Genomic DNA, 27539 nt, shown 5'->3' on the forward strand with positions numbered 1-27539 from the left:
AGATGGCAACCTACTCAGTGTTTGGTTTTGTTACTGTTTAGTCAGTAATTGTGTTTCTATATGAAAGTTAGCATCTGTTCTTAGACATTTTTTAATCTTCATACCGACTTCAGGGCTGCATTCAGAGAGCTTGCTTTTATGGTTGTCTCTTTGTAGTTAAAAAACTAAAACAAGCCTGAGAGGTATTCCTGTTAGCTTCAGCCTGAATCTACATATTTAGTGTGCACCTGTTTAGTTGTAAGAAGTCAAAAATATGTTTACAATCTGTGTTTTAATCTCTGGTGTAAAGGACTTTAAGGAATGTGAGCACTAGTGGCAAAATGAAATTTCTTCCTGAAAGAGCAGTGCAGACTTGCTTTGAATTCTTTGAGGCACCAAAGTGGTTGAATTGCTCCTTTATATTTGATACTCTTTGCAAGTTTGGCTTAAGTATGTGGAATTTAAGTTCTTGTTCTGTATTAGAGGAAGGGAAGAATTGTAATTCCCCTCCACATAAATAATATCTCCCAGTGCATCAGTGGTTTTTAACTGTTCCTGCATTATTTTCTGGCAGTTTTTCTTATTTTATTTTGGATTCAGGCAGTGCTTGGAGTCCTGTCTTCTGCCTCTGAAGCACCCTCAATTTAAACTGCAATATCTAAGTCTTATTTTTATTAAATCTCTTCATATCAACAAGGTAGTTACACCCATGATACCAAGTCCTGCTGCAGTCCAACCTTTGCACTTAGATAAAAATCTGGGTTTCTTCTTATTTGGAAGGTCCTGTTGCAACAGGACTTTTTCAGAAAGGCAATTCTGGCACAAAATCAGCTAAAATACCTTTTCCCATTCCGTTTGTGTGCTCTAGTGCTCTGCACTGCTGGCACTTGCTTCAATGGAGGGCAGTGCTCTGAGGAAGGGTCCCAGGTGTGCCAGTGTCCTGCAGGATTCCGGGGTCCTCGCTGCCAGTATGGTGAGTCCAGTGGGAATTGTCTCAAGGGCATCTGGTGTTCAGATAGAATGCATCTTCAACAGTAAATTCTTAAAATAAGAATATTTTATTAGTGTTGACTTTAAATTAAAGATGCCTTGGCTGCACTTTTAAGTGGTTATTTGATCATTCTCGGGTTTTCCAGAATTTTATCCTTTTTTTTTTCTTTTTTTTTTTTTTTTTTTTTCTTTGGCATTGAATTTTAACAGAGCAAGATGGAAACCTGATTTGATTGATATCAGATGAGGGAGTGTCTGTGGTGGATAGTGTCATTGAATATCAGCAGTGGTGTCCAGTGGATTATCTGTCTATTATGTTCAATTTGAATGTTCCTGTGGTGCCCTTAAATTTCTCAGTTTTGCTTTTATTACCTTTTTGAGGGGAAATTCCGAGTCAAAGCAGGTGGGCAGTAGGTGAAGAATGCAGCAAGTGAACCACTGTATTTGTTCATGGGATTTTTTTTTTTAGTGCATCTCGAAGTAGGAAGGTTTTATAGCTCACTGCCAAATATTTCCTAGTGTTCCTGGAATAATCTATGCACCGATCTTTCATTTCACTGTGTTCTAGCATACTATAGACTGAATTTTGTGTGACTTAGACTCTATCACCCACTCTCAATGAGAATCTTTTTTGTCTCACACACTGGCTCACAATTTGATAAACCCACAATAGGTTGTCTTGTAATTTAACACACTGTGTAAAGCTCTCCAAAATTACAGAACTGCATCCATTTGGCTTCTTTAGGGAGGGAAAAAAGTCATTCCTTCAGAGTAGGCTGTGATTGGGACAAAGGATTTCTTTTGTATTAGGCAAATGATAATTTCCTTTTCAACTGAAGCATATTGTGCTTTGTTCAAAGGAAGGCAGATTTTTAAGTGTTTCATTTTTTTCCCTTTTAAATTCTAATATGTTCATGTCCTCACCTGGCTTGTCTGTCAGGCAGAATGAGTCAGGTCTTATAACAATAAATAAAATGCAGAGCTGTTTACAATGGAACTGGTGCTGCCTGCAGACAATATTAGTTCAGTTAAGCTGTGATTGGGTATTTCTTTGCTGCCCACAGAAACAAGTTTATGTGGGTGAGTTGAGATGAACAAGAGTGACACCAAGGCAGGTTGGTTGTGATTTACTTACAGAAGAGCTGCTGCTCCAAGGTAAGCAGGATCACAATCTCCAAGAAGGCCTTGTAATAAGCTTTTACCAAATGGAATGCATCCCAGCAAATTATAAATTGTCCTTGCCATTACAGATTGTCTTTTGAGACCCCTTTTTCCTTGGAAGTACCTGTGGAACTGAGGCATTCCCAACAGGCAGATTGTGTGGGTGCAGCGTGTGGATGGCACAGGTCAGATTCTCAAGCTGAAATGAGACTGTGCAGTCTCTATTTCACAGCTTGGTGACTGCAGCCCCTGCAAAAACAATGAGAGGTATCCTGCAGTCCTCGCTCTTTGCACTTGGGTGGAACTTTTATCTTTGGTCGTTTGTCTGCTTTCTATTGATTCCTGAGGTTTGAATGGAATTCCGGTAGTCATCATTTTCAGGTCTATACAGCAGCTGCTATCGCAGCCTGGCAGGAGTAAGTTTATAAATTGAATTCTGAAGGGAAAAGCCTTCTTTCAGGAAGAATGTTATGGACCATTCACCTGCCTAACAAAAGCAAGGTAATTTAGAGTGTAAGGCCTCTCAACTGCTGTGGGTGCCTCCAGTCAGATTCTTCTGAGGCTTGTATCATATTTGTGCAAGCAAAAGGAAGAAGAGATGTGCTGTGGGGCTAACAGCCACAGCCTCTAGTTTTCCTGACTGATGTTGGAATATTGCTCTAAAAGTAGTTTGGATTTAATGTGGCTGCATGAATCAATGCATTCTGAATTTAAAGGATCATTAAGCTTAGTCTGTCCCCTCCTCCCTACTTGTCTGTGCGACCTCACTGTAAATTTGACTGTTTTCTTCTCAACGCCTAACCCCAAAAAGAAAAAGAGGATCTCTTCTACCGGCATCTTTTTCTTTGAGGATTCAGTGGAAGGGACGGATGCCAGGGAAGCCAGTTTGGTTTTGGAGCACGTGCTATAAGATGTCAGTGTCAAAGCTGGTGCTGAGACGTGAGGCTGTCTGAGGGTGCAGGAGCCGTGTTCTCGTGCCTGGAGACTCTGTCCCTCAGCTGCCGGGAGTGCCCAGGTGTAGCAAGGTGGGATTTAGATGGTGGTTGCTGCTTCTATTCCCAATGAGCATCTCTTTAGGAAAGGCTGCCTGGGGAGGCAATCAGGCAAAGCGGTCAAGTCCACGCGCCGCAGCTAGCTCAGCAGAGAGGCAAGAAGGGCCTTTTGTATGATGAATTCCAGCAAAGGTTTGTTCCAGCACGCTGAAGGGAATCAGGGACAAAAAAACCAGTAGCAAATGCGTGCACAGGGTTTAAGTATGTGCAGTGTTTTCACGCTTGCTGAATTTTTGTTTTGCCAAATGTAGTGTAGTGGTTTGAGTGTCTACTCTCTTTTCCTTCTGGGAGATGGGATTTGGAAGAAAAAAGGCGAAACAGGCCCAACTTAAGGTAATCAGATTTATTAACACAGAGAAAATAGAAGAAAATAAGAAAAGGGGAAAAAAAAAAAAAGAAATTTCTAAACCAACCTTTTCTCCTGTCAAAAACTGTTCACTTTTTCACACAAGATAGAAAGTTACGATCTTGAGTCAGTTGCAACCATTAAACATAACCTTGCATCTACCACAGTATAGGGTCAGGAAGCAGTGGTCTGGGGGCACAGGGGCAGGACAAAGGGCAGTGCCCTGCAGGGGACACGGGGCAGGCCACCAGGGACGCCACAGCCACCGGGGAAACAGGGAAAGGAGAAACCATGAGAATTAGGGGCATGCAGGGAAAGCAAAGCTGAGGCAGATCACACAGTGGAGCCAGGCACCGTGGGGGAAGTCTTTTCTTTCAGCCTACGTGGGGTTTCTCTCTGGTCCTTTCTTCTAAAGCAAAGCTCTGGGGATTCCTCTGAGGGGTTCTAAGGTTTCCACATCCAGGTGCCCCTCTTGGGGGCTCTCAGGGGAAGGGAGGCTCTAACTGGGTGTGAGACCACCAGCTGCTGGCAGAAAGCTGTCCCTTGGATGTTCCTGCTTGTAATCTTGGCTTCTGTCACTTCTGGTGTTGTGGCCTCCTGTCAGTCTCCTGACAGAGGAGGAACCACAGGCATTTCATAGCTGCACTCGAGCTCATTTGAGCAAAATTGCTTCATGTGTCCTATTTTATATATCCCCCCTCCAACCTTTTTGCTTCTCTTCTCTGTTTCTCTCATCATCAGTGTTGGCAGCTGATTCTAAAGTTTCACAGCTCTCAGGATCTCCTTGCTGGGTGCTGCGAACTACAGACAATAGACAAGAAATTGGTATAAAAATATTATTAAATTCAGTTACTCTAAGAAGTAAATGGGAGCGTACATCTCAAGAATCTTCTAATTGTTCATCTTTTTGTGGAGTTTGTATTTGCCATTGAGTTAGGGAGTAGGTCGGTGTCCTGGAAATGAAGTTTTGTCCTGAAGAAAGTTTGTGACGGATCCTCCAGGATGCCTGATGGCAGCCCAGTGCCTCACCGCCATCTCAGCAGAGATGATTATTCACAATTGGCATGATTGCAGCTAATGACTTTTTAAAGCAATCATGGGGTGTTTTGGCAGCCTGGGACACGACATATTCCTGATTAGATGCTGAAAGGGTCAGGGGTCCTGTAACAAACTTAATGTAATTGTGTTTAGAAATGTGTTACTGCATCCCTTGTACACGTCACTCCATAGTTTTATTATTTTACCCACACAAGCAGCAACGAAAACTTAGGAGAAAGATTTATGAGTGAAGTGGTCGAGTTCTTCATACAGCCATTGCAGGGACTCAGTAACAGATTGAGCTGTCTCTTGCATTGTCTGCTGCCATTTGTCTTGTAATAATAGACTTATATCAATTACAATGTAAACTTGCAAGCTGGATTTCTTTCCATTTTTTTTTTAAAACTTGTTTGGAAGTTGTGATCCCCATTTGTCCCAATGAAAGGGAGGGAAAACCTGTAACAAAAAAAGACGAGGCAAACCCCTGTGCCAAGAATAAATTCTGCTGCAATGCTGGTGTCATTGATATTCACTAGTTGTCCTGGTAATCTTGTTCAAGGCCTGCTAGCCACCTGAGCTGGACATGGAAGTAAATTAATTTCATTTAGCTTGTTTAATTCAGCCCTGGGACTTTTCCTTGGACATGCAGCCAGTGAAAACATTCCAAATTCTACAAACAAGGGGGTATTTATTTACTCCTCGTGTACATAGAATTGCTCAATGGAAAATGAGGGCTTAGTTTTGACTCTTGAGTGTTTTGTCATCAAATTTCAAGTTGTTGCAGGTTTTACCAAGTGCCCCCTGATGGGTTTTAAAACACAAAGTAAGAAACCGGAGTGAGGACTTAACAGGCTTTATAATTTCTTGACTGAGTACAAAATCTGAGCGTGGTTAATGTTTTGCAAGAGGCTCCCATAATTGAGGAAGAAGAAGTACAATTGAGTCTATCTGAGGCAATGGGTGTAATTTAAAGATAGGTGAGGAATGACCAGGGAAGACTTGTCGGGAAAGTCATCTCGTGGTGTTTGTCCTCTTAGAAGATGTTTGCCCTCTTTAAAGAAAACTGAATACAATATTCCAGCGTTTAACAGATAAGGTGTCGATAGATTCAGATTTTACACTGCTGTTTGCTGTCACACAAGTGGAATTTTAAGTTCTCATGCAGTGGCTGATGCAGGTTATTAAAGACTGCAGTAAGTGCTTCCCAGGCGCACATCTTGAGGGGCGGTGTGCTCAGTGCAGTGCTCACCTGCTAAAAGCTTTCTTTCCCACCTGCCACTGACCTTGGATGTTTAGTGCAGTAACTTCTAGCAAATTACCCCACTCTGCCTGGGCTTTGTTGTACATGAAATGTTGATAATGGTGGCTCGTCCCTCCGTCAGGTGCTTTGAGACCCAAGTAATTAAGTGTAAGATAATAGCATTGGAATGTGTATATAGCGGGAAAGTGCACACTGCATGGGTAGCTAAATGAAATGCTTATGAGGGAGATATTCATCAGTTCATTGACTTGCTGTCAATCTCTGCCTTCACTCTGGTCACACACTATTAAGATATTGAACTATATAAAGATTCTGGTAAACAAAAATGTCAGCACCTCTTAGACCAGGTAGATCAGAGTTTACATTATTAAACTGCTTAAAAAAAAGGTGCCTTTTTTTTTTTTTTTTTTTTTGAAACCGTTAATTAAAATGACAGGAATTCTGATACATCTTGCAAATAAAAAAACTCTTTTCTTTCACTGTGAAAAAGCATTTTCTTCCGTTTTCCTCTAGGAACTGTTTCTTCCTGCAAAGAGTTGTTTGGTACAACTTCCGATTAATGTCCTGTCTGCCATCCTGGTCTCTTGTAGGGTTGAAGTTTTTCTTCTCTGGAACTGAAGACCTACACAAGCCTTACAGGGCAGTGTAAATCCAGGAGCCAGTGCTACAGATTTTCCTTCTTTAAAATAGCAAATGGCAAGCTGAAAGCTCCCATGGTTCTGCTGCCCATAGGGATGTCCTCAGTTTTCATGGATCTTTGTTTCCCACTGAAACTATAAAGTGTTCAAATATTTGTGGGGGTAAATTAGTTCTGATAGCTGGGCCCTCATTGTACCAGGGGTTTTGGCATTCTGTTTTCATATTTTGGCCGTGAAGTCCCCTGAAGTTGGACCCAAGACAACCTTTTAACTTGAAAATTTGCCATTAGCCCGTAGGGAGAGTGGAAAAGGATGGCACAGAAGATAATTCATGCTCAGATTGCTCTAATCTGCGTATAATATCTAATTGCATATAATATCTTAAAGATACCAGGTTTGGGGTTTTTTTCTGTTTGAGCACAGTCATTCTCCTGCTCCAGATGACTCAGTCTCATTAGTAAAATGCCGGCCTGTCATGGCAAGGGAAGCAGAGATGACGGATGAGGCTGCTCAGGGTAGGAAAGCACCTGTCCTCTGGCATAAAGAAACCTTGTGATCACCCTCTGTCCTAGTGGGACCCTCAGTTCTGCTCCTCCTCTGCTCCTTTTTGCCTCCCAGGAGCAATGCCCCATCAATCCTGTGCCTGTTTTTTTGGCTACCATGCTCTTCCTGTGATGGAGAAGCTCTCGCAGGCAGCACGCAGGAAGGTGGGGATGCTCCTGGGCCTTCCTGCAGCACTAAAGGAGTCCCAGTGAGCTCTTGACAGCTTGAGAGCATCCTGTGAGCTGGGAATGTGCTGCAATCACTTGTTCCTGCATTAGGGACTGTGGTAATGAGCCCTTTCTTAGCACTTGTCAAGCTAATAACAGCGCTGTGGACTTAGAGGCTCCAAAACCCTTCCAAGGAGTAAAATTTGAAAACACAAGCGTGTTTTGAACAGCAGGCAGAGCTAACAAGGTGTGTTGACGTGTTCCATCTCATCAGAGGTTAAGAGTGACGCTTCTTTTCTGTCTGTCATATGTGGAGCACGCAGGAAACGCCAGCAGTTGTGAGGCACTTCCAGACGATGCTGCTTAAGTGTCTTCACTTTGTGCCTGGCAGGTTGGTTGTGGTCAGCAAGCGGTGCTTGATCTTGTGCTAAAGATGTAGCCACTGCTCTAAACTCAGCCGGTTCTAAAGCAAATTGGCTTAATTCAGTGAAAGAAGAGGCAGTGTGGGTTTTAAACCTTAATTGGTCATTTTGCCAATGCAGAACCCCTGGATTTTGATGAAGCGATCTGAGAGCCCAGTAAATATTTCTCTCTTTGCTATAATTCTTTCCTACGCTGAAGATTTCAGACATATAAAACTGTTTCAGGTGATTTTTATTCAGCGTTGGGAGTGTTCTACTGCCCAGCATGCATTTGAAAAATACCCCATATGTAACTTCAGATGGTTTTGGATTTAAAGCCCGACTTCAGTTGTCTGGACAACTCTTGCTAAAACCAGTCTAAAATAAGGATGACCTTTTCAAGTTTCCCCTCTCAGTATCTCATTTCCCATGGAAACATTGCTGTTTTCACTGTATTAGTCCCCTCAGTCTGCATCTCTTGACGTTCCCTGGTGCTGCGTGGAGCTCGCTGCCATCAGGTGAGTTCGTAGCAAACGCAGATTTGTGTCTCTGTGTAATCCTCAGGGTGTCATCAGCCTCTGTCAGCCCGGGGTTGGCAGGGCTGAGCTGGTGTCCTGCTGTCGCTGCTGCCTTCACTTGGCTGCTCCTGCTGCAGTTCTCCTTCTGCTGACCTTGGAGCTGCTGCCACGGCCTCTTTTTGCCTCAGGTGGGACGGCAAAGCCTCACAACCTCTACAAAGCCGGTTTGGGCCCTTCCAGAAGCACGGGGAGAAGGGGCAAAGCCTGATGTCTTTCAGATTATAAGTAGTTTATCAAATTTAGTGGAAATCTAGACGCAGTAAAGTCTTTAATTGCAGCCTTTTAGCGGATTTTGGTCTTGCTGGAGAGTTAGTCCTCCAGCACTCCAGTGGCCTAATTGCCTTGAAAATCTGAGAAACAAAAAGGCACTGCTTGATTTTTTTTTTAACCTCTAAACATTAATGAAACCCATAAGTTACACATTAGATTTTAAAATCAATTAAAGAGGAAAAAAGAGATTTTGACTGTTAAGAAAAAAAAAATCTGTTTCTAGTCTACAGTGTCATCCCCGTTGTGTAGGTCTATCAAAGCAGGGTTTTGCCTCGAGGTGACACACCTTTCTGTAATGTCTCCTGTACTCTGGTGACAACTGACAGGTATCCTGACACTTAAACCATAATGGGATTTGTATATTTAAATTATAGACGCATGTAGCTACAAATTAATAGAAAGGTTAACACCGGACCTCAATATAAAGTGTCACAAGTCTGGAGCTGATTAGAAACCCATGAGGAAGATGAGTTGGATGCTCTTTTGGGCAGAGATTTGCAGAAGATTTGTAGCGCACAGATCACTGCAGGAGGCCCAAGCTATCTGTAATCTCTCAAGGAAAAAAAGTTATGGTTGAGATAAAAATGACATTATCTGCCCTGGTGATAGATCACAGTTGATTCAGAGATTAATTCCAGTTGTGAGCAAGGCCCTAGGCAGGATTCAAAAAACCTGAAAGCATGGCTTCCTCCAAACTTTCCATCCTTTCTTCTTTGCTTCCCTCCTCACACCCACCTGCTCTTTGCCAGCACTGTCCACAGAAACACCTTTCATCACCAGTGAGACACGAACCTCTCCACATAAAAAAGCCCTTTAAAGCAGCCACTGAAAAGCTGTGAGGAATAAAAGCTTTGCCGTCCTGGAACGGTGAAAAACGCTGATTGAAAAATCATGACTGGCTCTCTCCCAGGTATGACAGGATATAATCACCAGCCCATCTTGCTGAAAGGCTCTGCACTGCCTGGGCTCCGCAGCCATCAGGAGGAAGAGACAGGTAGACAGACAGCGGAGCTGGAGCTGCAAACAAATATGTCAGAAGTAAATGAACCTCAGAATAACCACTCGAGAGAGAATTCACCCCTGTTGTCTCTGCCACAAAAGGCTGTTTACTCCGCGCTTGCTGCAAAAGGTAAAAGTGAAAAAATCACGGGGGAAGAGCTGCTGACTGGCTGCTGGCATTTTTTTTTGCCGTTGGGTGAGGAAACGTGGCTGCAAGTCACAGCAAAGCTGAGTTTTGTGCAGAAGTGCTGTACAGGTATGTTCTTCCCCCCCACACACACTAACAAAGGGTGAACGAGCAGACTTGGAGCCTCTAGAAACATCTGGAGTCTGTTTCGTGACGCCTGCACGGCCTCTGTGTGGCTGTGGGCAGGTTTATTTGGGTTTCCAGCCTGCTTCAAGGATTTGAGCCGGATCACAATGGATTTGAGCAGGTAATGCTGATGAATTTAATTAGCTCAAGGTACCGTGGCTAAGCTCTGCCAACACCCAGTTCATGCAGTGCTCTGGATGCAGCCCCTCTATTAAAGCATCCGGACACCATGGACATTTCACTGATTTGGCAGAATGTCCAGCAGGTTGTTACGTCTTTAAGAATATTTTTGTTGTATTTTGGTAGCTTTTCAGAGTGAGGTTGGAGATGGCCACTGTGCATTTCATTGTCCTGTCTGCAGAGAGCTCTCCCCTTTTCCAGCTTTCCTGTGCACTGAGCCAGAGGTCAAACACTTCTGCTGCACTTTCCCTCCCATCCTCAAAAATCTTTGGGCTGATGTGCGTTTCCGAAGAGGCACAAATAGCAGGAGAACCCTTCGCAAACAAAGCTTGGCTGGCTGTTGTTTTCTACTTCAGTGGCGTTAGTGCAGCGTGTCACTGCTGATTGCTGCTCCTGCCATGAGATGTTCTTGAGGCATTGTCGCTGCAATGTTTCTTGTGAAAGGGAGGGGAGTGGAGCTGCCTCGAGCAGCCCTGCAAGGACTGTGACTGACAAAGTCAAATTTGGGCAGCTAATCCTTTTTGCTGACCTAAACACTTTGACACACGGATACGAACAGATTTGCACTCTGAAAGGAAAGAAGGGAATACTTCTAGAAATGTGTGGGTTTGGCTGTTCAGTCAGAACTCTATCGTAGGTTTGGAAGGGACCTTGAAGAACATCTTTTTTCAACCCCCTGCCACGGGCAGGGACACATTCCACTGGACCAGGTTGCTCCAAGCCCTGTCCTTGAACACTCCCAGGAAGGGGGATCTACAACTTCTCTGGTCTGGTCCCTCTAAATCTATTTTAAGGCAGGAACAATGGCCTTTAAAAATTATTTTAGCATCAAAGGAAAGCCTGTGGTGCCTGTCCTGGTTCCGTTCCAGCCCTTGTCTGCAGTTCTCTCAAGCTGGGCCTGGGTATGTGCTTTATGCCAGAGGCTGTGTTTTAAGGCTTCAGAGTAGATGTGTTAATGTGTGTGCTGTCACTTTTTCTCCAGCAAACTCCTTCCGTCCTGTGCCTTGTGTCTCCTTGGGTGTCCTCTCAGTGCTTTTAAGGAAACAGCTATTTGTTGTCAGCCGTCATCCACCTAGAAATTTGTTTTCTCAGGTGTAATGACTGCAGCAGAATTCTTCAGCATAAATACTATTTTACAGTCATTTAACAGCATTTTCAGTGCTGATGTTTATTTCATCTAAAAGGGGCAGAAGAGTTAATTACATTGTCTAGAAAGGGAGGCAGAATCTTGCCAGCAACCACGAGGCACTGCTGCTCACTTCGATAGAACTGAGCTCACAGTAGTGGCAGCTGGATTTAATTATAAGTTTGCAACCCTGTGGTTTCAGCAGCAGCTGCTGAAGAATGGATAATGCAAGTAGCCTTCGAAGCCATTCACATTAGAGGTAAAACCTTGTCATTCACCGAGACAGCTGACTGAACAAGTATTAAAATGAATAAAGATTTCCCCAGGGAGGTTGCAGGATGAGGTTTGTTTTTTTGTCTCGCTGGCTCTTGCTCAGATATGTCAGGCGTGCGCAGGGTTTTACTCTGCTTCCACCCAAAAATATGAGATTACTCACAAATAAAAGTCTTAGATTATCTAATCTAAGCACTGGTTGTGTGATTGACCTCAACAAGTTAGGAAGGAAATATTTACTAGACTTTTTTCTCTTTCTGTAGCAGTCTTAAGAAAGCACTATCCCTGCCTGGAACACAGAGAGGGGTGGGAGAAGGTTAAACATGTGCCAAAGATACTTTTAAAACACTTTATTTGTCATTTTCTTCAATGATATGTCAGTAATAGACTACCACAACTGAAATGCTATGGAAAAGTATGTGGCTACTGAAGGTACATTTTCATTACTTTGTTGTTGATATATTTCAGCTTTTTTAAATGGACAATTGAAAATTCTAAAGTGAATTTGAGCCTTGTGAAGCTAAAACCAATAGCTAGAACCTCCACAGGCAGATTAAAATATTCTCTAAGTCAGGCTGGGACAAGAACTTGGTCAAAATGATTTTTCCAGCATCACTGGTCAGTTGCTTCCTAAAATGACTTCTTATACTCTCTTAAATTTTGAGGAGAATAATGATTTGGGGTTTTGGAAACCCTTTTCTGTTTTCTCTGCCATAAGATTTGGTATCCTCTGAAAATAGGTCCTGTTTAAGATAGGTTTTGCTGCTCACATAAAAAGCTATGAAGGTCGGGTAAATGTCAGATTGGACTGAAAATTGAGTCTTTCTTAAGTCTCCTCTTGGGTGCTTCATTTTTTCCCCAATAATAATGGGGGAAAAGAGTCACTGACTGACTCTGCCTGAAGGAAGTGCAGCTTTTGTTTGTCTAGGCAGATGTTTAAGTTCTGCTCTGTCTCATCTCCCGTGGAAGAAGAGGCCAGCAATGGATGAACTGGTCCCTGGAGGCACTGGCCCTGTGATTCTTATAATTTCTTTTCTTTTTGAATGTCTTTATTATTCTTTTTTCCTTTTCCCTCTTCATTTTTTTTTTTCCATCCTTGCTACTTTCCAAACTTCAAATTGTGACTTAAACTTTAGATCCAGTTATTTCAAAATTGTTTTCTTCTTCTTCAGGTACTTTCCAATAATCTAAGCACGCTGAAAGTTGAAAAGGCCAAATCTATTTTGTGGCCACCTGGAATAAGAGTGGCTGCTCCTGTTTTTCAGCCGTTTGAGAGATTCTCATGGTGGTACTGAAGTGGGGGAATTGGTGTCTGTGCTATCCTTTTAAAGAAAACTTATTTCTTACTGTTTCCTTTTTTGTAAAATCTGATTGCTTTTGCTTCACCAAGAATTCACAGGCAATTGCTTTTCTCGCTGTTATCCATACTGCAAGGGTGGCTTTTGTGTGCAGGGTTGCTGACCTGAATCTGTTTTTTCTCTCTGTAATCTCACTGTTTGGGAGCTCAGAGAGCTGACAGGAGTTAGGGGAGGCAGTGCTGATCTGCTGGATGTCTGACATCGTTTCCTTCACCTGTGAGCACTGGAAATCCTGTTAGTATTAACATAATGTAACATGAGGGGAGAAATAGCCCATTCCATGGAGATTTTGATGGATAGATTTTCACTTGTCCATCCGTCTCTTCTTCCTGCACCTGCTCCAATCTGAGATGTACCTGCAGTGTGACTTTCCTTCCCCACTGACCCTCTGCAATTCCTCCTGAGGCCTCCAGATCTGTGTGCTGCATTTATGTTGTAAATAATCTAGAAGCTGTAAATGTGACTTTTTTGGGGTTGGGGAAAAAAAACAACAACTCAATATGATGTTAAACTTCTGGATATTTTCTCATTTTGGATCTTGGTATCCTATGGAACATAGCCTTGAAATTGTGTGTAAATGTTGTTTAACTGAGTGTTCTTGTTTTGCTCTAAATGGGGGCTGTTTGGGTAAGTGATGTTTTCCAACCTGAATCTGCAGTGCATCCTCTCTGGATCCTTGTACAGGCAAAAGAAGTGGAGAGTTCAGTTAAATCCTCTCTTCCCAGATTTCTGTGTTTTGTGGTTAAAATCTTCTTTCATGCACTGGAGGGTGGTACTGTATGAATAGATCTGGGAACTGAATTTGGACTTATTTTCACACTCAGTCTCCACTTGTAATAATCTTTCTTCAGTTTTTTGTGGTGTGGGAAGCAACAGGAGGGAGAATGTGCTAACAGAGTAGATAAGAGAGAGATGTTCATCAGAGGGCAGACTTAATAACTGCGAAATAAGTGAATATATTACAATGCTTGCTAAATTCTTTGCATGGAGAGCAAATTCATCTGTGGCATGACTATGCAATTATACATTGATTGCAGCAGAGTTGTGCTTCACATCTCTGGAGAATTTTGCCACAATTTCCTTCAGGTTCCACCTTTGTTCCAGCCAAGTAAACTCGAGACAGAAGAAAATTGCACAATGCAGGGGGAAAAATGGAAAAGGGAGAAACTGTAGGTGTAGCTCTGAGTGTTGCTCTCGTCATCATCTTTGTATTGCAGAGAGCTTTGTGTGAGGATCCATTTATCCTGGCAGTTGTTCATTATCCTGCCAGCCACTTGGCATTATCATTCATCCTGACAAGCACATAATAAAGGCAGGAGTTTCAGAGCTGATGAACAACTGTATCTGTGAGTGAATAAATACTTCAGGAGTTTTGGGTTGGGCAACTAATTCAGTTTTGCTGAAAACATTCGCTGGGTTTTGTCTCATCCTACGTGGAAGTGGGATGGCAAATAGGTTCACCAAAACCTGAAATGCCATCATTCCTCTCATGGACTATGGACATCTTTCTGGAGGTGAAGGATAAAGCTAACTAGCAATTTAGGCAAGTGTACGAAGAGTGGCATAACTCATTAAAATATCAGAGGAAGTTAAAGTTTTCCATTCAGAGCAGTTCAAACTGAGCTTTGGATGGTACCTGCCTCATCTCGTTTTTCTCAAAATTCCCGTGTATTCTTAGATAAGTCTTTGTAATGTAAGGATGCTGTCTTTATAAAAAAAAAAAAAAAAAAAAAAAAAAAAAAAAAAAAAAGCCAAAAAACCCAACAACAAACAAACCAAAAAAACCCATAAAAGAACTCCCCAAAACCCAAAAAGGTGGTGTGCTACAGTCATATTGTTGTAAAAGCCTGGTCAGGTAATTTGTGAGCTCAGCACTTCAGAATTGTTACTACATCCCTGAAATGGTTCTTTTCACTTCCTTGAGCCTTAAAAATAAGGAAGACTGTCTAAAGAAAAAACAATTGAACTACCCCAAAATATCCAGACACCCATATTTGTGAAGCTTCAGGTGCACCTAAACATTCAGAAAAGGGAGATCCACAGGTTGGAGAATGCTTGGGAGAAGAGCTGGGGGAGGTTAAATCTGCTCTGACATGGTCTTGGTTAACCAGCATGCTTTGAACCAGGATTATTCTCTCAATGCAAGTTCTCCTTATGAATTGATATATCGCTCTCATGGTCTCTTCATAAATGTTCACTTACATAAGCTTTCAAAAATGCAAATTCAATGCCAGTATCTCTTTTTCTTTTATTTTTAATAGAATAATATTTTCAATGCATCATGATGGAAGTGTGTGTAGCAACAGCACATCCTATCTTATAAATAATATCAAAACAGATTTAAAATATGCTCTCTGGGTAGCACTGTGCCTTGGGATCCAGGAGCAGAAGATGCCTGTGGTTCATGCCAGTGTGTGTCACCTTTCCCCTGCACCCCTGGCTGACCTGCCCTGCAGTTCATTCTGGCTGTGCACTGCTCTGGATATAATGCTGTGAGTTTTCTTTGCCCTTTACCCTGACACAGGTCCTTAGTAACTATCACCTGATTTATTTTATTGGGCTTGTTCCTGTCCAATATCAAATCTCCTGACTTAGGAGTTTTGAGCAGGCCGTATTTTTTCCCCTGTTGGGAGGCCCATATTTCTGTCACCATTTCAAAGGTTTTCTGTGTGGTCATTATTAACCTTGTTCAGTGCTAACAGCAAACCTGTGAGATTTTTTTAACTAGTGGTGGTGAAGATCTCTTGCCTGCATTAACACCCTGGCTTGACAGATGTGCCAGTCTCTTCCTAATGACACTCTGACGTCTGTGGCCTTAATTAATTGGTGACTTACAAGGCTTTGCTGCACTGAAGCTGGAGGACAAAGGATGGGGGTTGTACATGTCCAGAAACCACATCAGTGTCCATATCAGAGTGTACACGGTCCTGGGGGAAAGAAAAGAAAGAAATACGTGTGAGGGGAGAGTGACTGGAGGTTTCTCCCCTGCTCCTGTGTCGTCATCCCACCTGAGGGACAGAGAGCTCCTGCTTTACCCAGGACTTTCCTCCAGCCCCTTTCCTGCCAATGCGATTCAAGCTGGTATTTCATCCACTGCAGTGTTTTTTCTCACTTTCCTTCTTTGTTTAATGCTGCAGCATGTCGGTGTGAGCTGTGAGGCTCAGGGTGGGTGGCTGTGTGTGGTGGTCCCTTGGAATAAGGACATTGCAATCTCCTGGGAAGCGTTTCTCGTGTTTTACTGCGCTGGAGTGCGAGTGGAGTTGGTGCGGAGCTCCTGCAGAGCATCGTGAAGTACCTGGTCTGCTTCCCAAGCCAGGAAGGACCTGTAACCTTCCTGTAGGTCTCCAGGTTGTAAAGGTTATCCCCAGCCCTTGGGATGGAAGGGATGGGTCTAGGTTGTACCCTGCAACACAACCACAGCCATGTGTGTTCCTCAGGAACATCCCTGCTCCTGCCCAGCCCCGCAGGAGCTGTTTGTGTCGGCTTTGGCTTCTCACACCCTCTCTCTGAAGGTTTGGTGTGGCAGGTGTTTTGCCAGGTTTAACCTCTGCATCAGGCTCATTTTACTTTCCCAGAGAAAATGAACTCTTAACCCCACTACCGTGGGTCTGTCCTTGGCCCGTCCTGTGACTGGGGCAAGCGGCTTTCCGCCTTTCTCATCTTACCCATCTGTGAAGTACATATTAGAAATGTGGATGGTTTATTTATGTTAATAATTGCAAAGCCCTTTGAAGCCCTTACAGAGAATTTCATCTGTGTGGAGAAACACTCATTAAAAGCCTGTTCAGTTCACAATGAAGGAAGTGAGATTCTGTGGTTTAAAAAAACCACTCATTTCAAAATTCTCTTTAAAGTACTGCAGCAACTACATTAAAACTGAGGAGGGCTATTGATTTAATGCACACAATATGATATTGTGCTGTTAGGTTTTTCTTTTGGTAGAAATTTGCTATTGATTGTTTTCACTTTGACCAGGTAGTAATGAATAGTGAAGTAAGTCTACACAAGTTGCCAATATAAAAAAAAAAAAAGGTTTGAAAAGTTTCTTGCCATTTTTGATGTAGTGTACTTGTAATGATCTCATTCTTTCTCATACTTAAGTAAATCATTGTCTTCATTTTCTTGAGAATAGATTTAAGCTTAAAATGCAAGTTTATATAAATGGCAGCGCTTCGTGACTTGCTGTCACAATTCATAGGCAGGAAAATGAGAATGTTGCAGATACTTGAAGGGACTTTGGCTGAAATTACCCTGACTTAGACTCTTTCCAGCCCTGCTGACCTTGAGGGAGGGATATGAGGCAGCAGAAGACTGGATGCACCATTAACCACCCTAAAATAGAGGACCTTCTTGACTCAGGTACTTGCAGCTCAGGCTGAGATCACTTTCTGGGAAGTTTAAACGAGAAACAATGCAAGTTCAGGCTAAGATGGGTGAACCTGAAACAAACTGTCCCAGCAGTTTGGGAGAGAGCAGGGGCAAAGTGTTAAAAGACCACTTTATATACGGTGGCTTTGTCTGGCAGGGTCCCTCCTGACTGCACACACCCTGAGCGTGTTTGGAAGCTTCATTTTTGGTAAAAGATGGGCTGTCACCGTGGAGTAAATGAGAAATAATCACCTGCTGCTAGAAGTAGTGGGAGACCTCACACACACGAGGCGTGACTGAATCTCTCTGTCCAGGGACTCCAAGCTGGTGCCAGTCAGCATGGCAGAATAAAAGCACATCCTAGTTCAGGTGGAGAGGATAAAGAGCAGTGAGAAGAGAGAAGAGGAGTTCTGACTTCAGTGGATAGCAGTGCTAAGTGAGGTGGAGTGGCAGTTCTGCAATTACGTGGCTCTGGGACTATGCAGGCAGAGGGAGCAGTCCTAGAGCCAGAGGAGAAATTTAGGAATAGGTGCCAGAAGAATGGATGATTGTTTCATTTTTAATTCTTATTATTTATACCATTAATTTTTTATAGATATATTTTTTCTCCCTGTCTGATGCCTTGAAAGTTAGTGGTTTCTGCTATAAACTGAGGTTCTGGTCTTGGCAGTGAAATGCAGCTAGAGGATTTTGGCCGGTCAGCTTGCTTAACTCTGCCCATCTGTCATCAGCATCCTCTGCTCCGTGGCAGAGAGAAAAGGGGAGTTTGACTTCAGAGATGCTTGTTATGCCTGGCATGTCACTGCTGGTGACAGATCTGATGTACTCGTGTAGCAATTAATGGTGGTGCAGCTTTTCTTTTGGCACCAGCACGCTTCGTGAGTTTTCATCATCCTGCTCTTAGTCTGAAGTGAACAAAACACTGAGTATTAGAGACAGCCAAGGCTGAGGTTGCAGATGCCTTCAGAAACAGTGTGAGAGAAGATGTGCTGTGGTGTAGGCCTGGCTGGGCATCAAGGTTTTCTGTTCTGAGCTTGTTCTCAAGATCAGAGAGATGTTTTGTCTTCATCTCTCCTCGATTTGGAACAGAGCAACAAAATTCAAGCGTTTATGGACCTGAAGATCTCCCTTATTGTGCTTCAGGTGGAGAACACCTCAGACTTCAGCAGAGGCCTGCTCTGGAAGGTGCTGAATAAATCTGCAGTGACCACTGTGACTCCTTTTGGAGCCCTTCAGTGACACAGGGTGACGTGTCTCTGGCTCTGTGCAGGCCTTGCAGCCTGGCTGCTGCCAGCACAGCATCCCAAAACCATCCCAGTTGTGTGACTGAAGGAAATCCCTGGGGCTTTGGGGTCCGTAACCCACCCAGATGGGCTCTCAGGGTTGCTGCAGACCAGGGATCTCCAGCTGCTCTCTGAGCAACTTCGCTCTGCACGAGCATATGTCTCCTCCATGTCTCACCAGAGCTGGATTCCAACTCGTGTTTTCTGTGAGATACTTACTTCATTGGATGATCTAAAAACTAAACAAACTTGTTTTTCTTGGAAAGGTCTCAATAGCCTCTATTGTAAATTAAATTCTGCTGGTGTTTCTGGAAGATGTGATTGGCACAATCCAATGTATTGGGCCTCTTCTCTCAGAGATGGTCAGCAGGATGGGTTTAGTACAGCATTAAAATCTCCTCTGCTGAGAACCTTTCTACTTCTATTCTAATGTAAATCCAGTAAAATAAAGCACTAAGTTTAAACTACTTTGCCTCAGAATGAAACTCAGTATAAATATTTAGGCTAAAATATGAAATGTTTTATAGCAAGATACAGTATTCAGCATCTACTCACGTAAAAGAAGGTAATAAAACAAAGATAATCTTTATCTTCACCAAATGAAAAAAATCCACAACGCTGATCTCACTTAAGCCTGTATAAATAATTACTCTGAATTAATTTTGGGTTGATGTTTATTCTGCAATGTGATTGTCTGACAGCTGTTTATATGCAGTCGTAGCTTTATAGCCTAATTCTGCTGCTGCTGATGTGAATGTTAAACTCAGCTTCCTTCAGTGGGAGGACAACTGGACCCATCTGAAGAGTGACACTACAAATTTTTGCTTTATAAAAGTGAATTGTTACAAAACCCCTTCCTGTCTGGGTTTTCAGTGACCAGAATGTCTTTTCCATATTCAAACTGTAACAAGTTGAAGCTTGCATTACTGTCTGTGCTGGTTTTAGTGACTCTTACAGCATATTTCCAAAGTGTTTTACAGGCATAATATTTCAGGATTTTGCTTATTGTGGTCTTTAAACTGAAAAAAATGCCCTTCTAGAGCTGAGCTGTCCAAGTCCAGTTTGGCAGCTGCTCTGCTGCAGACTTGGAGCCGTCCCACTTCACATCTCGTCGATGGAGATATTCCATATTGTATTGCAGATTTCTTATATAAATAACTCCAGATCTCAGAGGGACTGAGACAACAGTTCTGGGCTGCGACTTTTCTGATCTTTTATGCCTTTGCTGGCAATGGTGTGTGTGGGGGTCCTGACTCAGCTACTGCACTCTTCTGCCTGCCTTTTTTTTTTTTTTTTTCCCTTTTTTTTCCATTTTTAATATCAGAGGATCAGTTAGGCACCTTAGCCTGGGTCTGAACACCCCATTTGTTGGCCAGCTTTGGTCTTCCAGCCTGGAAGGCCTGGATCATCTATGCTTTAGAAAAAGAATTACAGTAAATCTTTCATATGGGAAAAGACTTCTTGGAGCTTGGACTTTCTTATTTTATTCCCTTTGCATGTATTATGTGTGACAACTAAAGTGCCCTGTCATAATCATTTCAAACCATCGTTATTTAGATTATTTTTCCCAAAGGCTATGTAATTCTTTCTGTTCCTCTGCTGTTGATAGGGACGGAAAGGACAGATTTTAAATTTGGCTTAGTCACTTCACCATTTGCATAACAGCAAAAAACATTTACTAAAAATCACTTTCTGCTATAAAATGATTTCATATACAAAAAGAAGTATCATTAAAATGCCTTGAAAAGCTATTTTATCTCCAGAAGACTTTAAAAGTTAATTTTAACTACCAGTGCTGCATGCCAGTGTTTTCACAGTGAGTATCCTCTGTAGAAGAAATATTTCTTTCAATGCCTTCTTCTGTTCATGGGGGGGTGGGCCGCTAGATGTATTTGTACACTCTCAAAAAAAAGGGTTTTACTAAAGTATATCTGCAGAAAGGTGGTGATGCCTGTCATTGAACTGAGTGATTGACTGATGTCTGTGGTTTTCAAAATGCATCAGAGGATATTCCTTTTCTTAAACAAGTCTTTCTGGTTTTAATGGAGAAGGAACGAGCTGCTTTTTGGATGCCGTGAGAAATTCCAAACAGTTTCTGGATTTTTCTTTTTCCCAGCTACCAGTGTTACAAGGTGGGAATCTTGGTTTGTTCCAGTTTTCAGGACAGCCTAAGGCACTTCAGTAAAGTCAGCATTGTTTGTTCATAAGTCTGGTGGGGATAGGGGTCATCTCTTGATGAATATGTAATTTTGAGGGGTGTGTGTGCGTGTCTACGTAAACATGTTTCAAAGGGTGAGGAAAAAAGGTTAATTCTGTAAATCTGTAGAGTTTTTTAGTCAATCTTGAAGGTAACAATGCTGTTTCCCTGCTTTGCTTAGAAATTTTGTTGATCGACACATACAAATAAACTCCAAGATCACTGCCACTGAATGGTCTGGGCATTGTGAAAGCACACAGAGACATTCTTTAAGGTTAGCTTCTTCCCTCCTTACAAATGCTCACAGGAAGAGCAGAACCTTTCCAAGACATGCTTTTTTCTGAGGATCTGTGTCTCAGCCGAAAGTCCTTTAGGACTAATCCTTCGGCACTAGCCTGGATATTGAAATCTCAGCACCATTAGCTGGAGTGTCCCAATTACTTTAATTGACACAGACATATTTGAGGAGAGAGGCTGTTTCCAAGGTTACCAGGATTTGAATTACAGCATCACTTTTTAAAAAGAAAAAAAAAATTAGAAAAAGCCACCTTCCCTCTAAACTCCGGTCCTATTAAAAGTCAAAGAAATTGTAGTAAGAGTGGAGTAGGCTCTTCCCAGCCCTAGTAAATATGGTCCTAAGCAAAATTATTCAATGTCTTAGCTAATGCTGCGGCCACTTTGGTTTGATTTATTCAAAAAGTACCAGTGTTATGACTAAATGCTCTTAAAGGATCAGTTTCTGGATCAGAGCTGCAGCCGCTGGGGAATACCATGAAACACTTTCTTCAGTGTCAGGTCCATGTGCATGTCTGGCACTGAAAGAAAACACATCTTCTCTCATCACCTCTTTTCAGGAGAAATGTGTTACAGTCGATAGAAATGAGAGCTGAGCCTTCAGCTCTGTTCTATATTAATGTTAAAAATGTTCATCTTATTATAAGTTGGCCTAATTCTAGAAATATCGTGTCTTCCAAACGCTTTTAAATAGTTCTTAAAAATCCTCCCTGCTCTGTGATGCAACTCCCAGCTCCACTGCTGCACTCCAACATCTGTTTCCCTTTAGTGGGAATTTCAAACACTCACCCTCCATGTGCAGTGTGAAAATTGGAGAGTGCGATTGTATCCAGTTTCTGAGGGCCTAACACTGGAAATGGCAGCAGGGTGGGTGTGGGTTTTAGGCTGTCCTGAAAGAGGCAAGAGGTGCAGGAAAAGCTGATGCCTAAAGTTGTCCTTCTGCCCCACTGCTGCCACTTTATGGTGCATATTGCACCGTAATACTCTGCTGTGACATCTGGGGCTCCTTGTCAGGCCGGTTCCTTGGGCCACCTCCCACTCTGCCCTGCAGACCCTCCTCTCTTCCCCCGGCTCCCTCTCAGGCATGGAAACCTGCAGGACCTGGCAGGGGTGGCTGTAAACGAGGACAAAGCATTGGAAGGATGGAGGGAGAATGCAGCAGGGGAGAATCTATAAAATATACATGATTCCTTTTTCCTCTGGCAGTCAGTTTTGCTTTTAGCTTTGGAGATGAACACTGGGAATTGACTCAGCCAGTGCTGGAGCTGAACACTTGCTGTTGTCTCCCCTCCTGTTGTCTTGTGGACCAAGTTGTGCTCAAAAGTTCAGGGGATCATCTTGTTCTTAATTCTATATTTTCTATAACTGTCTAAGGCAGAGAGTCTCTCTGCCTGTAAGTTCAGCCAATTAACTTACTGTGAACTCTCCTGCTAAATTTTCCTCTATTTCCATCACTGTAAATCAGGAGCAGCTTTACTGGCCCCAGTCTGAAGTCTCTTTACGTAATTGGAAGTGGAGAGTCTGAAAAGCTGTCTGCAGAAGGTTTTGTGGCAGAAATTCTCCGAAGAGAAGGAGCTTTTATTCCTCCTTCTATTTTATTTTATTTATTGACTGATGCTATGTCAAGCAGTAGCCTGTGTGTTGTGGAATGAGGACAGGTACCCAGTTAATTTACACCTCAGGGTCTCCTGGGGATGAGATACCTCCCACTGGCTCAGCTTTCTGGTTGAGCAGGTCTAGTATCATTTTAAACCCATTTTAAAGGATGCTCTGGCACACCTGCATTCCCCAAATCCCTGCCTGTCTGCAGCACAAAGCAGCAAAAGGCACTGAGAGCCTCATCCTGGTGAAAACCTATTGATCAGCATTTGGACATGGAGCCAGAGGAGTTCCATGGGAATTCCAGAGCAATTCCATAGCTGTGATGAGTTTAAATAAAGTTCAGTAAGGCACACTGGACTCTCAGATCATCAGTCATCTGTGTGGATGGGACTGCAGTTGTTGCAGGCATGCTGTCCAGGCTCTGGAATGCTCTGCTAAGGAATCATTCTCAAGACAGGTTCATAATTAGTTTTTTTTTATTTGAGTGAAACAAAATTTTTTCTTATTGGACCAGACTGAAAGATCTGTGGATCTTATCCAGCAGATTTATTCATTTCAAGCCATTCTGGATTATGTCAGCTCTATTGAGCTATAACTATTAAAGAAAACAAAAAGCTGCTCTCAAAGCCCAAGATCTTTTACTTAGAGAATTGGAGAATGGGTAGAAAGGGCTTGAATTCCCCTTCTAGTCTGTGGTTCAGGTGTTTGCAAGAAATGATTTGTGTGTGAATCCAGATTTCTGTGTTTGGCCAGAAGAAGAGGCAACAACCCTCTCTGAACAGCATAATGAAAACAAGGCATTTAATTTTTCAGTCTTTTCATTAAGTGAAGCCTGCCAGTTCTAGCCATATGTGCCATTACTGTTTTAATCGTATAAATGATACATACACAGAAAAGATACACAACTCAAATGCTCGGAATTACTGAGTGTTCTTTATGCCGCTTCTGTGAAAAACAGCCTTTTATTTTAATCTTTTAGGGCTCTGAATAGAGAATTACATTCCTTAGTGCTGGAGTGAGGATTTTAGGCACTGTGACTTGTAGCAGGAGGGTTGTGTTGAGGACTGGACACGTGGTGAGTAGAAAGTCTGTAGAGAGCCGGCTGACAGAGGAAAGACTCATTTTCTTCCTGAAACCAAATCTACCCAGAGCATCTTCTGCTGAGCGTATTTTTCTTATTTTTAAAATTCACTCACCTCTTTGATTCTGTGCAGAGCTGAACACTTGGACTAAATGAATTGTAGAAAAGGCCAGTTCCTTTGACTGCACAGGTGCAGTGCTCTTCCAGTGGCTTTGTGCTGGGACCAGTACAGGTTTGTGTGTGTTGGGCTGGGACCCAGTGCAAGCTCTGCCAGCAGGGAGGTGTTTCTGGGTGTGTCTGGATGTTGGAACTCTGGAAACTTAGATTTTGGGATTTTAATACATGTGAGTTAAGATGAAGGATTTTGGGCGTTGCCTAAGTCCTTCTTCACCTCCTTCTTCTTCATGGGTTTGGGTGGTTTTCTGTAATTGGGTGAAAAAGGTCCTCATTGGGTGGTCATTATTGGGTCAAAAGTATAAATAATATGGGTGTCACTTCATTATTAGGTAATTAGCACCTAAATAACCTTAGAAAGGGTCAAATGTTCTCCAGTTTACCTCATTTCTCTGACTTGCTGGTTAGAGCTCACGGCTGGTGAGTCTGTAAATAGATAAGAAACAACAAACATCCAAGTCTGAACCCGAAATCTACGTTTCCAATGTATTATTCATCCTGACCTTGGCAAGGAAAGAAAAAGAAGCCGAAAGGGTAACATCTGGAAGGGTGTTGGGTGCACACTGACTGTGGCAGCGTGGCCCCACAGCCTGCACCTGCCTCACGGAAAGGCCGGGTAGCTGCAGAAACACTTTGTAGCCTCGTTAAGGGCTGGCACAAATCCCGTCTCTGAGATGGTCCCATGCAGAACTCCTGTGGTCGTGACTGAAACTGCAGAGAGGCCAAAGGGAAAAAACACAGAGTGCAGTGGCAGCGTTTATTTTTTTCCTAAGAGTACTGTCTAGAGGTCTCATTGCAAGAACTTAAAAAAAATGGTAAATTCTCGATGAAGTGCTTTGTTGGACACTGCCTATGTAAGTATTGTCTCTTTCTGGTAAATGTGGGTGTGTGTAGCACACACACACACACACGTGTGTGTTCACCTCGCAGATGTGCTGTAGGAGTTTCCTGTCAAATCCATGGAGGCTGTTCAGTCGCCCTCGAGACACCTCCCCACACCCAGCCGTGGTCTTCCAATTCCAGTTACGCAAAAACCATTTTGGGGACATGGAGTGGGAATGCAAACTTTTATCTTATTCCAGCCCATTGAAGAATTGCTTTACCACACTTTTCATCATTTATCTCCTCATTTATATTCGGCTGCTGTTCCGGGATTTGCCAGACTCAAAGGTTTTTCATTTTACTATTTCTCTCCTTGTTTAAAGGAAAAAGAAGATGTAGTAGTTGGTTGCACGTAATAATTGTCTGGGGGTGAAGTTATGGCTCCCTTAAAATTGATAGAAGAGCACTCATTGACTGTAATTAAACTGAGATTTCCTTTTGAAATCTGTTTTTAATTATGAAAACAAACCTTTCCCTTGTTTCTTTGGCCTTCCCCTCTCTACTCGATGTTTCATCCCTGCTGGCTTGCGAGGTGTTCAAATGCTCTTGATTGCAATTTGTAGTAACAACGAGAAACTTTATTTCTTTTGAAGGACCGAGTTACGGGACACACAAGGATATTTCAGTCCAACTCCTGACCCGGCACAGAGACCTCAACAATCCCACCCCGTGCCTGAGAGCATTTTCCAAACCCTCCTGGAGCTCTGGCAGCCTCGGGGCCGTGCCCATTCCCTGGGGAGCCTGGGCAGTGCCCAGCACCCTCTGGGGGAAGAACCTTTTCTGTTATCCCATCCAAATCTGCCCTGACACAGCTCCAGACATTCCCTTGGGTCCCTCCCTGGTCCCCAAAGAGGCCTTTCCCTTCCCCTCCTGAGGAAGTTGTAGGTTCCTGTGAGGTCTCTCCTCCAAAAGAAGCCAAGTGACCTCAGCTGCTCCTCCGTTGCTTCCCCTCCAGACCCCTCACTGTTTTCATAGCCCTGCATGTTCAGCTCTCCTCACTGTCTCTTGTGCCTTTTGAAGAGGAGAATAGCCCTTCAAAGCCAGTTTTTGTTGCTGGCAGCAAACAGAACACGCTAAATATCTGTTAAATGGGCGTAGGTTGCCTGGTTATCCCTGGAGCTGCTCCTGACTGAAGGTATTAGAGTACATGGAAGCCTTTAAGGTCTCACCCTAAAAGTCTCGCTGAGCACTCAATTGTCCTGCTGAAATTAAAAATGAATTTTGCACATGCTGGAAGTTCTGAGGCAGTTGGTGGAGTTGAAGCCTGTTTCAGAAATATCCTGTTCTGCTTTCCCAGCAAAAGCCTTTTGATGCCTTCTTTGAAGAGCTGATTCTGGCTACAATGGCCACCAGGTATTTGCAGAAACCTGAGAGCTGTGTTTTCTAAATCTGTGCACTGTAAATAAGCCCAGTGGTGGCTTCAGCCAGCATTGTTGTGTGGCAAGCCCTGGGTTTGTGGGGCCTTTGTAAAGAGGGAATTGGATGTACAAGTTCCTCCATTGTTAGGTAACCTCAGCAACCGGCTCCTCTGACAGTGAACATGAAAGGGACTCGTGTCTCTAGACATTGCCTTGCTGCAGTTGCGTTTCTATAACAACTTGAGGAATCATTAATAAATTTGAAACACAGCTTCTCCCCCAAAGCGTTTCTTGCAGCAGAATGGGGGCTCGTGCTGGATTTCAAAGAGAGCATCATGTCTACAATTTATTTTCAGAGTAAAGTATATTTCTTTTTGAATCAGGATTGAGCCGATACACTGAATTAAAAAAATCCCCGATGGCCCTAAAATTTGTCCAGTGGGTAGCTTGCTTAAACAAGTAATTATTTCTAACATTCTGTAAATTATTAACTCCTTTAAGATATGAACACATTTATCAATTGAAATGTTCTTGTGATGTTTTCCCTTCCTATGTTATTTTCCCGCTTCTCTTGTATCTGGAGATTCGAAAATAACTGAAGATCTTGCAGGTTTATGCCCACTTATTTTTATTTTTAGATTTTTGTATTGCTCACCTCTTAGGATTTTTCAAAGATTGCATCTGAGAAAATTCATTAATGATGCTTTTTTGAGATATGTCTTTCATGGGATTATAAAAAGCAGCTTCTGAGCCCATTTCTTACAACCAATTTGTTCTTGGGGCTGTCAGTTAATTTGTCTGTTCCTCGGTTTCTGAAATAAAACGGAGCTTATCTTGTAATGAGGTGTTTGACAACTGTTACATAGCTAACGAGAATGAGAAAGTGTAGTCACAGAAAGCGCTTTAGGAACTCTACTAACCTCGTGCATAATATAAATATATTACTTTTTTTCAAAGGTTGTACCTCTGTGACTGTCATCCTTGGGAGTAAAAAAAAAAAAAAAAAAAAAAAGCCAGCGTGTGGAAAACTGTTTTCAAGGTTTTATTTGTTGCATGGCCACCAGTAATCTCCCCAGAAAAATTACATTAAGCTAAGTGCTCAAAGAATTTATGCGTATTGCAGCATCTCCTTGTTTGTGGTTAGACTTCATAATGCCACATCTGTTCACTGGTTATCATTTACAGAAGGACCTGATTTAGGGCTCTAATAAATATTGGCCAATGCTCCTACGAACCTGACTTCCAGTTAAAGTTATTCTTCCAATTTAATTTTTGAGATAGTAGATCTCATTGCAGGTGCACAGGCCTCCCCAATAACGGCAAAAAACTTCCTTGGTGCAAATGGAATGTTCTGAAGAGCCCGTAATTATGACAGAGGCTTGATCAATATTTATTTCCTGGAAGATCTACTGTGGCTTACTTGGTGGAGGGCTGGTGAGGTGATTTACCTTCCCTTGAAATGCGCCGAGCGCAGCATCGTAAAACCAGATAAGACAGTTAATCTAAAAGTCCATTGTGGAATAACAAATGTTATTATTATGGCCTGTGCAGAGAAGCCCAGTGTGTTCCTAGAGAGCAGCCTGGATGATTCATGTGGTCCTTGTTTCCATTCCAGCTGTCCGGGATG

At 42.7% G+C, this 27539-nt stretch overlaps 1 protein-coding gene across 1 annotated transcript in view; it reads left to right on the forward strand.

The window, feature by feature from the left end:
- The window catches only part of LOC136295246 (multiple epidermal growth factor-like domains protein 6), a 193921-nt gene that overhangs the window by 13571 nt on the left and 152811 nt on the right, over positions 1 to 27539 (forward strand). The window contains exon 4 of the mRNA XM_066193705.1: positions 848 to 952. Within this exon, the coding sequence (XP_066049802.1) occupies positions 848 to 952 (105 nt within the window). The remainder of the gene's footprint in view (positions 1 to 847; positions 953 to 27539) is intronic.

The sequence above is a fragment of the Chamaea fasciata genome, unplaced genomic scaffold, assembly GCF_029207755.1.
Source record: "Chamaea fasciata isolate MVZ Bird 193981 ecotype frontalis unplaced genomic scaffold, bChaFas1.0.hap1 SCAF_11, whole genome shotgun sequence".
NCBI lineage: Eukaryota > Metazoa > Chordata > Aves > Passeriformes > Sylviidae > Chamaea > Chamaea fasciata.